The sequence below is a fragment of the Grammomys surdaster genome, unplaced genomic scaffold (genome assembly GCF_004785775.1).
Source record: "Grammomys surdaster isolate TR1022 unplaced genomic scaffold, NIH_TR_1.0 165, whole genome shotgun sequence".
Lineage (NCBI taxonomy): Eukaryota > Metazoa > Chordata > Mammalia > Rodentia > Muridae > Grammomys > Grammomys surdaster.
Genome location: NW_021604613.1, coordinates 9256513 through 9269432, shown reverse-complemented (window position 1 = coordinate 9269432; position 12920 = coordinate 9256513). Strand labels below are relative to the sequence as shown.

General features: G+C 44.7%; 1 protein-coding gene across 4 annotated transcripts in view; it reads right to left on the bottom strand.

Moving 5' to 3' along the window:
* Coq10b (coenzyme Q10B) overlaps positions 1 to 12131 on the bottom strand; it is an 18946-nt gene extending 6815 nt beyond the window's left edge. The window contains exons 1-4 of one of the 4 annotated variants that reach the window (XM_028765792.1): positions 5459 to 5764; positions 4716 to 4815; positions 2798 to 2947; positions 760 to 952 (exon numbers count right to left, since the gene is read on the bottom strand). In XM_028765792.1, the coding sequence (XP_028621625.1) occupies positions 760 to 952; positions 2798 to 2922 (318 nt within the window). In that variant the 5' untranslated portion in view covers positions 2923 to 2947; positions 4716 to 4815; positions 5459 to 5764. Of the gene's footprint in view, positions 1 to 759; positions 953 to 2797; positions 2962 to 4715; positions 5382 to 5458; positions 5765 to 11673; positions 11790 to 12089 lie in introns of those variants that run through there. The other 3 variants (XM_028765790.1, XM_028765789.1, XM_028765791.1) reach the window with 3 other exon arrangements.
* Between the last annotated feature and the right edge of the window lie 789 nt (positions 12132 to 12920).

Genomic DNA, 12920 nt, shown 5'->3' with positions numbered 1-12920 from the left:
AAAGGAAAGGAAAAAGGAAAGGAAAAAGGAAAGGAAAAAGGAAAGGAAAAAAAGGAGAAAGGAAAAGAAAGGAAAAGATAAAGGGCCAGGTACTTTTCTTCAAAAAATTGGGTCCTCTGACAAGGGTAACATGGTTAATATGATTTAACGGTACCTGGCAGGATACCCTTAACAATGTTAACATTTTACATTTAGAGGGTTAAAAAAGACTCATTCATTATATGTATGTTTTTGCCTACGTGTATGTATTTATATCAAGTGAATGCAGTGACCACAGGCCAGAAGAGAGCTTTAGATCCCTTGGAACTAGTGTTAAAGCCAGGAGCAAGCCACCATGTGAGTGCTGGGAACTGAACCAAGTGCTCAGAAAGAGCAGCGTGACACCAAGCCATCATCTCTATGTTCACATTCCCCTTCTTAAAAAACCTTTGACCTCTCACTGTCTTATCACCACTCCTCAAACTTACACAAAACAAAATCGTGTGTGTGCACTCAACAAACTGATGTTCCCCTCAGTGGTAAAGTAATGCACTGAAAATATTAAATATATTAATTTTTTTTATATAAAGGCTCACTTTATAGCCCAGGGTAGCCTCAAATTCAGAATCCACTTGTTTAAGCCTCTTTACTGTTCGAATTGCAGGCATGTGCTACCATGTCCTCCTGTTTTAACAGTGCAAAGATAAAAACATTTCTCACATCTATGGGCCAGATGACCTATTTGGTGATCTAGTAGCCTTCAGCAAAAGAAAAACTTACCTTTACCAAATGCGGTTTTACCAAGGTTACTATTGATGTGTATCGCTCCAAAACAGGTGGAAACCCAATTTCTAATCGGGTTTTACAATATCCAGATCTCCTCGATATTATATCTGATTTTTTACACCAAGGGACGAAATGCTTATAATCCTCCATTCCTGATACAACATCATACATTTCTTGCATTGAGTACCTAAAAAGAAAGATAAATAGCGTTAACAACTAGTTCTATGAGATGAGTTTTAAAAAGAATATAAACGAAGGACACGATGGAATGGCAACACAGGAAGTAAAATGGCTACAAATAGAAATGGCAGAAGTCACAACTGGAACCTTTTAAATTACTGTCAACATTTTAAAATTGTTTGTCTCATTGGGTATGGTAGGGATTGCCTGTAATGCCAGCTCTGGAGATACTAAGGCAACAAAACTCAAGATTTTAGGCTAGTAAGACCACACACACCCCTGCCCTCCACCCCCACAAAGGTCTGTGTATCTGTGCATGTGTGTGTGTGTATGGTGTGTATATATATGTATATACGTGTGTATGTACATGTACACACACACACACATTCACTCAACAGTAAGAATTACTCAGGGCTGGTGAGATGGCACTGGCTGTTCTTCCAGCGGTCATGAGTTTGATTCCCAGCAACCACATGGTGGCTCATAACCATCTATAGGGGGAATCTGATGCCCTCTTCAAGGTGGCAGATATATATGCATCAGAGCACCCATACATTAAATAAATAAAATTAAAAAAAAAAAACATTAAAAGTTAAGGGAAAAAAAAGAGAATTATTCCAGAGTCTGAGGCAGGGAGAAAAAACCTGGGCAACATAAAAAGATCCTATTTGAAAAAGAACAAGGGCTAGGCTTAGTGGCACAGTCTTTAATCTCCATATCCAGGAGACAGGCATATGGATGGATCTCTGTGAGTCTGAGGTCAGCCTGGTCTATATAGCAAGTTCCAGGTCAGTCAGAGCTACACAGTAAGCCCCTGTCTCAAAAAAGGCAGGGTGGTTCAGGCCTTTAATACCACTACACCAAAGAAATTAAAATTGAAATTAAAGCAGAAGGAAAACAAGAGCTCAAAGTTAACCATTACAGAGTGAGTTTAAGCTCACTTAAGGATATACAAATGATTTCCTATAAAAATTTATTATAATCATGTTATTTGGCAAAAGAAAGAAAGAAAACCATAATTCTCATCTAAAGCAGTCCTGTTAGGAGTCACAAAAATGCCCTGAAGGGGACATGTGATGAGTATTCATTCCCAAGAATCAACTCAGGGCAAGCGGTGGCTCAGCAGTTAAGAATGCAGCTGTTCTTGCAGAGAACCTAAGTTTAATTCTCAGCACCCACACTGGGTAACTCACATCTGTCTGTTCCAGAACACCTTCTAGACTCCAATGATACCTGCACTCGCATGCACATACCTCTATCCCACATACCCATATGTAAAAAATAAAAATCATAAAAAAGTTCAGTAATATACCCTATTAAGAAACATAAAAATCAGTACCTTTTTCTTTTTTTCTTTCTTTTTTTTTTGTTAGTTTGTTTGGTTTTTTGAGACAGGGTTTCTCTGTATAGCCCTGGCTGTCCTGGAACTCACTCTGTAGACCAGGCTGGCCTTGAACTCAGAAATCCGCCTGCCTCTGCCTCCCAAGTGCTGGGATCAAAGGCGTGCTCCACCACTGTCCGGCATCTTTCTTTTTTCTAATAACACTTTCAAAAAAAAGATTTATTTAATGTATATGAGTACACTGTAGCTATCAGACACACCAAAAGAGGGCATCAGATCCCATTACAGATGGTTGTGAGCCACCATGTGGTTGCTGGGAATTGAACTCAGGACCTCTGGGAGAGCAGTCAGTGCTCTTAACCGCTGAGTCATCTCTCTCCAGCCCAATATTACAGTTTTTCAACAGTGTGTATAAAACAGCAAGGGCTATAGACAGGCTTACCTAGCAGTGTGGTCTGTAGAAATAAAGAAAATTGCAAGTGTGCTTTAATAAAATTACTATATACAAACCCTATAATTCTTCTCTCTGAATACTCCTTTCGTTTATTTACTAATGGTGCAGTGATTCTGAAGAAGGTTCTTGCACAGATCTCTTTTGGCAAAACTGAGGCGCATGGTGGAAGGGTTCTGTTCATCAGTATACCACAGGGAGAAAAGTATCTGAAAAACAACATCTAAAACATTTTAGATAAAAACTAAACACAAATTATACAGGCATTATAATAAGCAACCGTATTTCAGACGTTTGCCATTTTAGAGTAGTGCTGAAGAAGACACAGGCATAGACTCAGAAAGACAAATGTCCTAAGCAGCATAAAGAAAGAAAATCAACAGCTGGCAGTGTGGTTTCCATCTCAGACCTGACTCCAGCTAGTACCTGTGTATCATCACTTACTCTTGTCATAAGCTTGCTAAGTATACTCTCCATCTATTATTCAGTCCATCTGATACACCCAAGTTGTTTCCCAGTGGGTTCTGGGCAGTTTCCTGACTCCTGCTCCACAGTGAGACCTGAAGCCAGGTCTCCGTCTCCAATCTAGACTCTGGCCGCCATCAGAACTGCATGCCTGTGTTGCAGGACATCCTGTCACATGGTGCTAGCTGTTTGAGGTGAGTCTACATAGAGACGCCAATTATGCTCCTGTTCACCCTTTTCTTATATTTTTGGTTGTGAGCCTAGCCTTTAACGGCTGAGCCATCTCTCCAGCCCTGTTTCTAACAAGCTTAGTGAATAACTATTTTATACTCTCCAACCATTGTTAGTCCACACACTAATAAGCTCTTAGTCTACATACACACAGGCTCTTATTCTGTGCTTACTGTTAATCACTACAGTTATCACAGTGAACAGAGTAAGAGTGAACCTTTCAAACATGGCACTGTAGCTAGGAATCCCAAGGGCACCTGCACTCACATATCGACATTCACTCACAGGTACAGACACATAACTAAAAATAAAACTTTTTTTTTTTTTAAGTGTGGCCCTGTCTTAGTGAATATGTAGTAAGTAGGACTGTGCTTAGTGGCATCGGCCTGTAATCTCAAATACTCGGGAGGTTAAGGCAATATCTTGAATAAGGCCAGCCTGGAGAACTTAGTGAAAGTGTCTCAAAATAAAAATGGGTTGGGGCAGTAGCTCAATAGTAAAATGTAAATACATAGGAATATAGAAACATAATTATACGTAAACAATGCAAATAAATGGGGGAGGTGTAGTAGGCATTCTAGGTGGCAGGTAGGAAAAGAGCTTATCCAGAAACTGAAAAAGACTACCAGCCTGGCACAGCAGTACAATACTGCAATCTCGGCACTTGGAAATGGAAAGGGAGGAAGATCAGCAAGAGTTCACAGACAGCCCGGTATACATAGTGAATTCCAGGAAGCTGTAACCAGACAGGGAGGCCTTGTCTCAACGAACAAGCATCGGGACTCAGGGCAGACACTTGTATTCCCAACACTAGGGAGGATCAGGGGCTTAAGGCCATCCAATACAGAGAAAGCCAGAGGCCAGCTGGGATTACAGGAGAATCTGTCTCAAACAAAACAAAACAAAACAAAACAGCAACGGCAATATAGAAGCAGCATAACAGGTCAGGAGGAGAGTATTAAGGAAAAAAAAAAAAAAAACCCCTGAAGGCTGAATAGAGTTCAGTGGGTAAAGCAGCTGCCATCCAAGCAAGAGGATCTCAGTTCTCAAAAATCCACATAGAAGTCAGATGCATAGAACATGTTGTGTTCCCTCCACACTTCTGGAGAGACGGGTGGCAGAGCCAAGGGATGTCCTGGAAGCCCTCCCTTCTCTCTCTGTCTCTCTCACACACACATGCACACACACACACACACACATACATGCATACACACACACATACACATAGCATACACACACACACACAGCATACACAGACAACAAAGGAAGAGAGAGACTCACCATATGGTTGTAGGGCAGTGGACAGTGCCAGGATACTTGGTAAGGCTGAGTGGGTTCAGAAGCCCCAGCGCCTCAAACCAAAGGACGGTAGGCACTTCATCTGCTCTCGACCAGGCCCACAGCACCCCATGGAAAGGATTGTGACAATTAGTCACACATAGGGGTAGCGTCCCAAGCTCCTCCACATGCAGATGAGGCATCCCTAACATCTCAGACCAACCTAATAGAACGGATCTGCTGTTAGACCCCAACTCACCCCAAAATGTATGTAAGACCCTATCCAGAAGAAATAAAGTGGCAGGAATTGTTTCACCAAGGATCACCTGAGAGCTTCTGTCATACCAGAGCTAGAACACTTTTTGGGAAAGAGAGTTCTTTCCTGAAGCTTTTGCCTCTGAAAACTGCCTGGGCTCAGTGTAGTCGCTTCCTGCACGGTGGCCCCACCTTGGTTCCTAGCCACTGCACCTCACTGGCTAGCCAGCTCCAGCAGAAATCACAGAAGAGAGCAGCCTCAATCCAACTTCCCCCTCCCGCTTTGGAGAGTGCAGCTCCTTGGCCACTCCAGTCAGGTTAGAAGCCCCTGCAGATCTCCGCCAATAGCAACAATGGCATCTGGTTTGCAAGACAGAAATCAAGCTGAAACTGAGTTGGGAGCTTCCTTTCCACTGATAGCTAACTTTCGCAGTGCAGGAAGGTTGCTATGGATCAAGTATTACCCATCTGAAAACCTGTGAGCTACTTACCAGGCAAGATATGCTCGCTGGTACAATCGTGGCATGACTGCTGTAGGTAATGAATTGTTTTCTGGTTGGATTGGAGGCCTGCTCCACAGGAAGAAACTCATGCCTCATACTGTGAATCTGTGAGGCCACAGGCCTTAGCGGGGAACTTATTGCTATTGTTTTGCTAAGTGGACATGTTGTCAAACTGTTTTCTAAAAACTTTCAGTTATACCCTTAATTTACTGCTGCATTCAGCCTGTGAGACTATTGCAGGATATTTGATCATACTGTGAATGCGAGTGGCAGACAAAGTGATGAATTAGAGAAAGATTTGACAGAACAAGATATGCCCAACTCTCACAAGAAGAGAAAGGAAAGGAAAGCTACCTAAGGGGGGGGGGGGGGAGGGGGAGCAGTTTTCCCAGGAGAGTTGTACAGATATAGATTGCAGAACAAGCTAGACACAGGTGAAGACAGAAGGAGCCAGGGAATGAGAAGGAGCCAGAAGATTAGAACAGATTGCCAGAGTTAGTATGAGGCCAAGCAGAGTAATTCAGTTAGAGTGATAGAGAAGCCAGATTGAATCAGTCAGCTTGGAGAAGAGTTTGAGCCACAACAGCTGAGTTGAACCAGTCAATCAGACCTCAGAAAGAACTAAAAAGGGTGAGCTTATTCAGCAGTAAGTCTCAGAAGCTGAAAACGTTCTAGGCTTAGATTAGATTGTACAGAGACTAGAAGCTTCCAAGACTAGGCCTAGGTTAGCAGATGGAGGCAGTAAGCCTCCCAGACAACAACTACTTCTGGAGGATAAAAGTTAGTTCTACACGAGACAAGTTTTTTTTTTTTTTCCCCAAGTGGGTGAAAGTTTACACAGAAACTCATAGTCAATTAAAGTGCTAAGAATAAAAAATTATCAAGTGCTCAGTTCTAAAAGAGACACCTATGACTAGGAGTGGTTCTGATGCTAAGATCCTGTTCCCCAATTGGTTCTTGATCTATCAGTAAAGAAGTCATGGGCCAATTGTTGGGTAGAAGGAATAGGTGGGACTTCCAGGTCCCCACAGGCAAGCTGGCAGACTCAGGAGAGGGAGGAAAGGAGAGTTCACCATGCTTTGGAGGAAAAAAAGCCAACCAGCCAAGTAAGATCTCAGGGGGAGCAGCCACAGGCCACTTCTACAGGCAGGAAGCTGGGAGAGTTGAGCTGGGACTGAAGGTTGCAGAGCAATTGAAGTTGAGTGGAGATTTAGGGTGCTGAGCTAGAAGTTCTGGGAAGGGCAACCTAGCCAAGGTAGACTGGGGGTGCCCAGCAATTGTGCCAATAAGACAAGTTGAAATTGAACAATTGTGTGTGTCAGTGTTTTTCATCCAAGGATCCAAAATTCTCCGGGCAGGGGCTGGTAGCTTGGTCCATTCCCAGGGCTTAGGTAGGGCAGCAAAAGCAACATGCAACGTATGCCTCATGCTCCAAGGCTCAGGGTAAACAGAAGAAGGGGTAGTAAACAATCTAAAAACTGAAGGATGGAGAGGGACTCCACAAAACAGTGTCTTCTGGGCAGAAGATTGCTACACTCATGAACTCCCTACGGCTATGAATCCCAGCAGAAGACCTGGCCCTTCAGGGGCTCATAAGTTAGAGAGTGCTTACTGCTGTTGCAGAGGACCCAGACTGGGTTCCCAACACCCATACCAGGTAGCTCACAACCATCTGTTACTCTGGTTCCTAACACCCTCTTATTGGGGTTGGTCTGCTGCTATATATTCAAATGCTGATTCTGTACCCTAGATCTGGTTGCCCCAAGGTGAGTCAATTCCCAAGTATACCACCTTTGCTGTGCAACCCTTACTCCCCAATTAAAAACAGTTGGTTAAATAAAAATGGCTACAACTAGTTACTGGGGAGAATCGAGACAGCTGGAGTTTGAGTTACCTGACTGCAGGTGGACAGAGGGGAGGAGGAAAAAGGAAAAAAGCAAAGGAGTACAGAGGAGGAGAAGATGGAGAGAACAAGAAGTCTTCATTAGTCATGCTGAACCAGCAGCAGGTATCAGAATAAAATGCCTCCCCAGGACATCAGACTGCTGGAGCAGAAATAACCCAGAAGATTCCAACAGCAGTTTTGGGGGAGCACAGTTAGGAAAGCAGCCAGTCTAGCATTAGATAATTAGATTAGGCATAATCCATATCAGGGGTAATTGCACATAGTCTAATAAATCATAGTTTGAGCCTCATTCACTTGAAGCTAGACAGGGATCAGAGTAATTCTATTACTTCGCACCTTCCAGCCTCCATGGGCACATTTGCATTCTGTACATAAACTCATGCAAGTGCATGCGTATACATCCAGGGTGGGAAACAGCCCTAAAAAGGGGAAGTGGGGACTGGAGAGATGGCTCAGCCTTTAAGAGCACTGGCTGCTCTTTCAGGTCCTGAGTTCAATTCCCAGCAACCACAGGGTGGCTCCCAACAACCTATAATAATGGAATCTGATGCCCTCTTCTGATGTACAGACAAGCATGCAGACAGAGCACTCATACACATAAATAAATCTAAAAAAAAAAAAAAGGGATTGGGTCTTTCAACATTCCATCATGGATGGAGAAGGTACTCATGAGGTTCCAGGTCTTTCAACATCTCATCATGGATGGAGAAGGTACTCATGAGGTTCCATCCCTCGGCGGATTGCTGGCAGTTGTTTGCTGGGGTGATATAACCACTGGTAAGTTGCCTATGCGCCCTATAAATAGCCTCCCATCCAAGCTCAAGCAGAAAAAGGAGGTGGGTAGGGAGGAGATGGCTCAGTTAAAGAACTCAATAGTTCAGATCTCCTAAAATGGGGGCCCACCTAGTGCTCAGAAGGACAGCTGGGCTGCCAAACTAGACCTATGAGCAAGCTCTGTGTTCTACTGAAAGACCTATCTCAATAAACGCAGTGAGATTAATCAAGGAATACTCAACAGCAACCTCAGGCCCTTACACTTGTGTGCAGATATCCATACACATCTCAGCAAGTGCACATATGAATGCATGGACACAGGCACAAAAACTCATGAACATATAGAAATGAACACAGGCACAGACAGACGACACAGACACACACACAAGGTGGGGAGAAGACCCAAATTCACTATATACACGGGTGAAGTTATCAAAGAATTGCTGGAAGGCTGAATCTGTGGTCAGTGTGGCAAGGTTCCAGACTCTATCCCAGCCCACACAAAATGAGCTTGGGGCATTTGCTGCTAAGCTCAGGAATTTGAGTTTTATACCTAGAACCCACATACTAGAAGAAGACAATCAAGTCCCTCAGGTTGTTCTCTGACCTCCATACAAGTGCAGTAAAATATTCATACATATGCACCCCCACAAAAACCAAATAAGTAAATATCAAACAAGTAGTTCATGTTCTGGGCTGAGGCTACAGCTCAGCTAGTAATTTTTTGCCTATTATATGTAAAGCCTTGGGTCAGTCCCCAGCTGGGAAATCGAAACTCAGAGATCCACTGGCCAACAGCTCCTGAGTGTTGAGGTTAAAGGTGTGCACCACCATATCCACCTTCTTTTATTTGGGGGCTATAAAGATGTGTCACCAGGTCAAGGTACTTGTCACCAAGCCTGATGACCTGAGTTTGACCCCAAGGACCTATGAGGGGAGAACTGGCTCCCTAAAGTTGTCCTATGGCCTCTGTATGTTCATACCTCACCAAGCTCTGTGGCACATGTGCACCCACAGTAACACGTACAATAAGTTGAAAAGGTCATGGTATACTTGGGAGGCAGAGACAGCTTGATCTTTGTGAGTTCAAGACCAGCCTGTCCTACAGAGAGAGTTCCAGGAGACCCAGTGGAGACCCTGTTTCCAAGGAAACAAAAACAACAAAACAAAAACCATAAATACGATGACAATGAGTATTTACTAAAGTAACATAAAATCTGTACCAAATTCATTTATAGCAAACACAACACACACACACACACACACACACACACACACACACACACACACAAACACGGACGGACAGTCGGACGGATGGAATGAAAATCTAGTATGCAAAATGCCTAGCTGTTCATTTTCTCTGTGCAGTCCTAGCTAGCCTGAAACTTGCTAGGTAGACTAGGCTGGCCTTGAACTAGCACAAATTCACCCGCCTCTATGTCCTGTCTCTTGTTTGCTTTTGTTTTTGAGACAGGGTCTCATTTTGTGTAGACTAGGATAAGCTTGACCTTGAAATCCTGTGTGTCAGTCTCCTCCGGTGCTGGGAGTATAGGCATGCATAGCCAACTTTGATAATAGCCTTTTTTAAATTTTATTTTTAATTATGTGCATGTGTCCATGTATGAGTATGTGTGAGAAGGCCAGAGGCTTGGCTCTCCTGAAGCTGGAGTTGAAGGTATATATGAGAGTTGTTCCTTAGATAATAGAAGGTCCAGGTATGATGGCATACTTGTCTTCAATCCCAAGACTCCAGAGGCTGAGGCAGGTGAATATCTGCCAGGCCAGCCAGGGCTACACTATGGGACTCTTGTCTCTTAAAAAAACAAATGTTGCTCACAGGGCCTACCATGCACAAGGTCCTGAACTCCTGCCAGAAGATACACACACACAAATTACTAAGATGCTTGTTCCTCAAAAGAAGATCCTGGAGTCAAGTCGAGTAGGAAATTTGTATCAGTACCAGGTTTTGTAACGATTCACATATTGGTTTCTTAAGCCCCACAAGACACCTAATCCTGATCATACTCCTAAGAAAACCACATATGTTTAAAATAAACTAACGGATTTCCTGATCAGTATGCCTGTTTGGTTGGTTATACTCCTCTGGGCAATACATCTATTTCACACACTATTAAGCGTTAGGGGTAGAGAGCTCAATGATAGACCTGGTTAACATGTTCAAGGTTAGCTCCAGCACCTCTCCCCTTCACCTGCCCCCATACAATTAGCTGCATACACGGTCAAGCCAACAAATGAATACCGAAACATATCAAAAACACACTTTTTAATCACTAATACTCCAATACTACTCTTTCAAGTAACCTATTACAATAAAGGCCAGAACACAAGCTAATGTAATAATTTTATGTACTTATAAAGCATTTTTGTTGCCTTTTTTTTTTTTTTGAGATCTAGTCACTTGATATTTCCTAGGCTGAGGCCGGTATGGACTTTCTGAGCACACGCCTCAGACCATAAGCAACAATGCAACATTTAATCAGTAATATAAGCAGTATGATGAGGTTATGTCCTGCTTGGAAAGCTATCTTTTGAAGATAAACTATATGATTTCACAGTTTCGACATTTTTGTGTGAGATTTGGAGATGAAGCATGGCTGATAGTTTGTTTTTGAGTCAGATCTCACCTTGTACCTCTGGCTGATGTGCAACTAGCTACACAGACCAGGCTGGCCTCCAAAGCACCAGGCCTAGCCTCTTTGCTGATATTTTAAAGTCTTCATTCAACCGAAATGTTCTGAAGCCCAGCAAGAGTTGGACTTTCTCCTCTCGAATGTATACATATTGATTCATTTTAAATACCAATTTTGCTTTTTTGGTCTTGAGACAGGGGCTCACTTTGTAGTTCGGGTTGGCCTTGAACTCACCGCGATCCTCCTACCTTAGCTTTACTGCTAAGATTACAGGTGTGAGCCACCACTCCGAGAGAACTTAAATTTCTGAGAATAATTTATTACAGTATTATTTGTAATAGAAAACTGCATGGTAAACTTACAGTATCCTTCAGTCTCTAGGTTAACCCCCACCCTCAAATCTCTCTAAAGGACCAACCAGGAAAAACGAAGGCAGAGCCATCTTCAAGGTTACAGGACCTCAAAGTTACAGTGAAAAAACAACAGGTCCTCTTTGTTGGCTGCGTTTCATATTGCAAGCACTGAGTGGCCGGGGTCAAAGAACTCCACAGCAAGTGAGAGAGCGTCTGCCAGGCAGTTCACCGCCAGGACACGCACTCCCACGGCCCCGGGAGCCGGCAGCCCTAGGGCGCAGTTAAACTTTCCGGACGGCCGCCGTCTACCTCTAGGAGACCGGAAGGGCGGGAGCCGGAGGCCCGGCTGCTTCTCGTTAATCCCACGGCCGCCTCGGCGCTGACTCATCCTCAAAATATGAGATGCACGCAGGCCAGCCGGCGGAGCACCGCGCCCCGGGTCTCCAGAGCCGACTAGGGTCAGCGCCCCAGCCGCAAGCCCGTCCCGAACCCGCAACCCGGAAAACCTCCGCTCCCTACCTGACGTTGCGCACAGACCCCCGCGCCGGGGCTTCATTCACGATGGTGGATTTCGGACGGCACCCCGATGCCACCCTCGCCAAAGCCCTCTGACTGGTCCGAGCTGCCATGATCATCTTTGTGAAACCGGTAGCCAACGCCGGCACCCGGCCCGAGGCGCCGCCCTCAGGCCGGCCCGGCGGGAGGGCTCCTGCGCCTCACAGCCAATCCGCAGGCCCTTTGGGCAACAAGACACGCCTCTTCCCACTAAGTCCCTCCCAACCTCATGACGCCACGCTGACGCTAGGCTGACGCACGAGTCAGTACCGCCTCCCGCCAGCCAATCAGAGGGGCGCGGGTCTCCAGGACACACGCCGCTCCTGCCGTGCGCTTGCGTACTTATGTAATCTTCCTGACGAGCTCCTGGGTTCACTTACGGTCCTGGTTTTTTCCTGGAGCTATTTGAGGTCGAGTCTCGAGGCTCGGCTCGTGCGGGCCGCCCTGCCGGGGAAAGAAAGCCCAGGCGCTGGGTAATTATGTAACTGCCTCCACCCCCACTCCACCTCCGCTCCTCCCCTCCCAGTGCTGGCCCAGCGAGTTCTCGCGCCTGCTGCCAAGCCTGGCAGATTTTACTGTGTAAAGACTGTCTAAAACGGTACCTGCTGTGCTGACCCTGAGGGATTGTTCAGAGAACAACTCCGGGTCAAGCCGTCCGGGAACAGGCCCAGTGACCTGTCAATTCTAGCTGCCTTCTTCTCACGTGGCCAAGATTTGGTTTGATGTTGGCTTTATGATCTAGGTTTCCCTCAATCTATGCAAACCAACAACTTTGCTTCCCACATTCAGGGATTGGATGAGGTCCTGACTTCTTATTTATTTGCTCCCAAATCCTGTTTTACCTCTTTAGTCCCTAGCCTCTCGTAAAAGTAAGATAGCAGTACTTTATTTTAACACACCTGAAAAAAAGTATACTTATGTATGGGGGAGGGGCACAAGTAACAAATACATGTGTGAAGATCAGAGTCTTCTCTTTCCATGTGGGTCTGAGGGATACAGCTAGTGGTTTTAAATGCTTAGCCATCTTGCTGGGTAGGTTTTTAAAATAGAATCGTACTTTATTACTATATGCATGTACGTACGTACGTACGTACGTGTGTGTGTGTGTGACTGGTGCGTGATATGCGTCTGGCTCATGGAAGTCAGAGGACAGATTTGTGAAGTCACCTTTTCTCCTTCCATCTTTTTTTTTTTTTTTTTTTTTTTTTTTT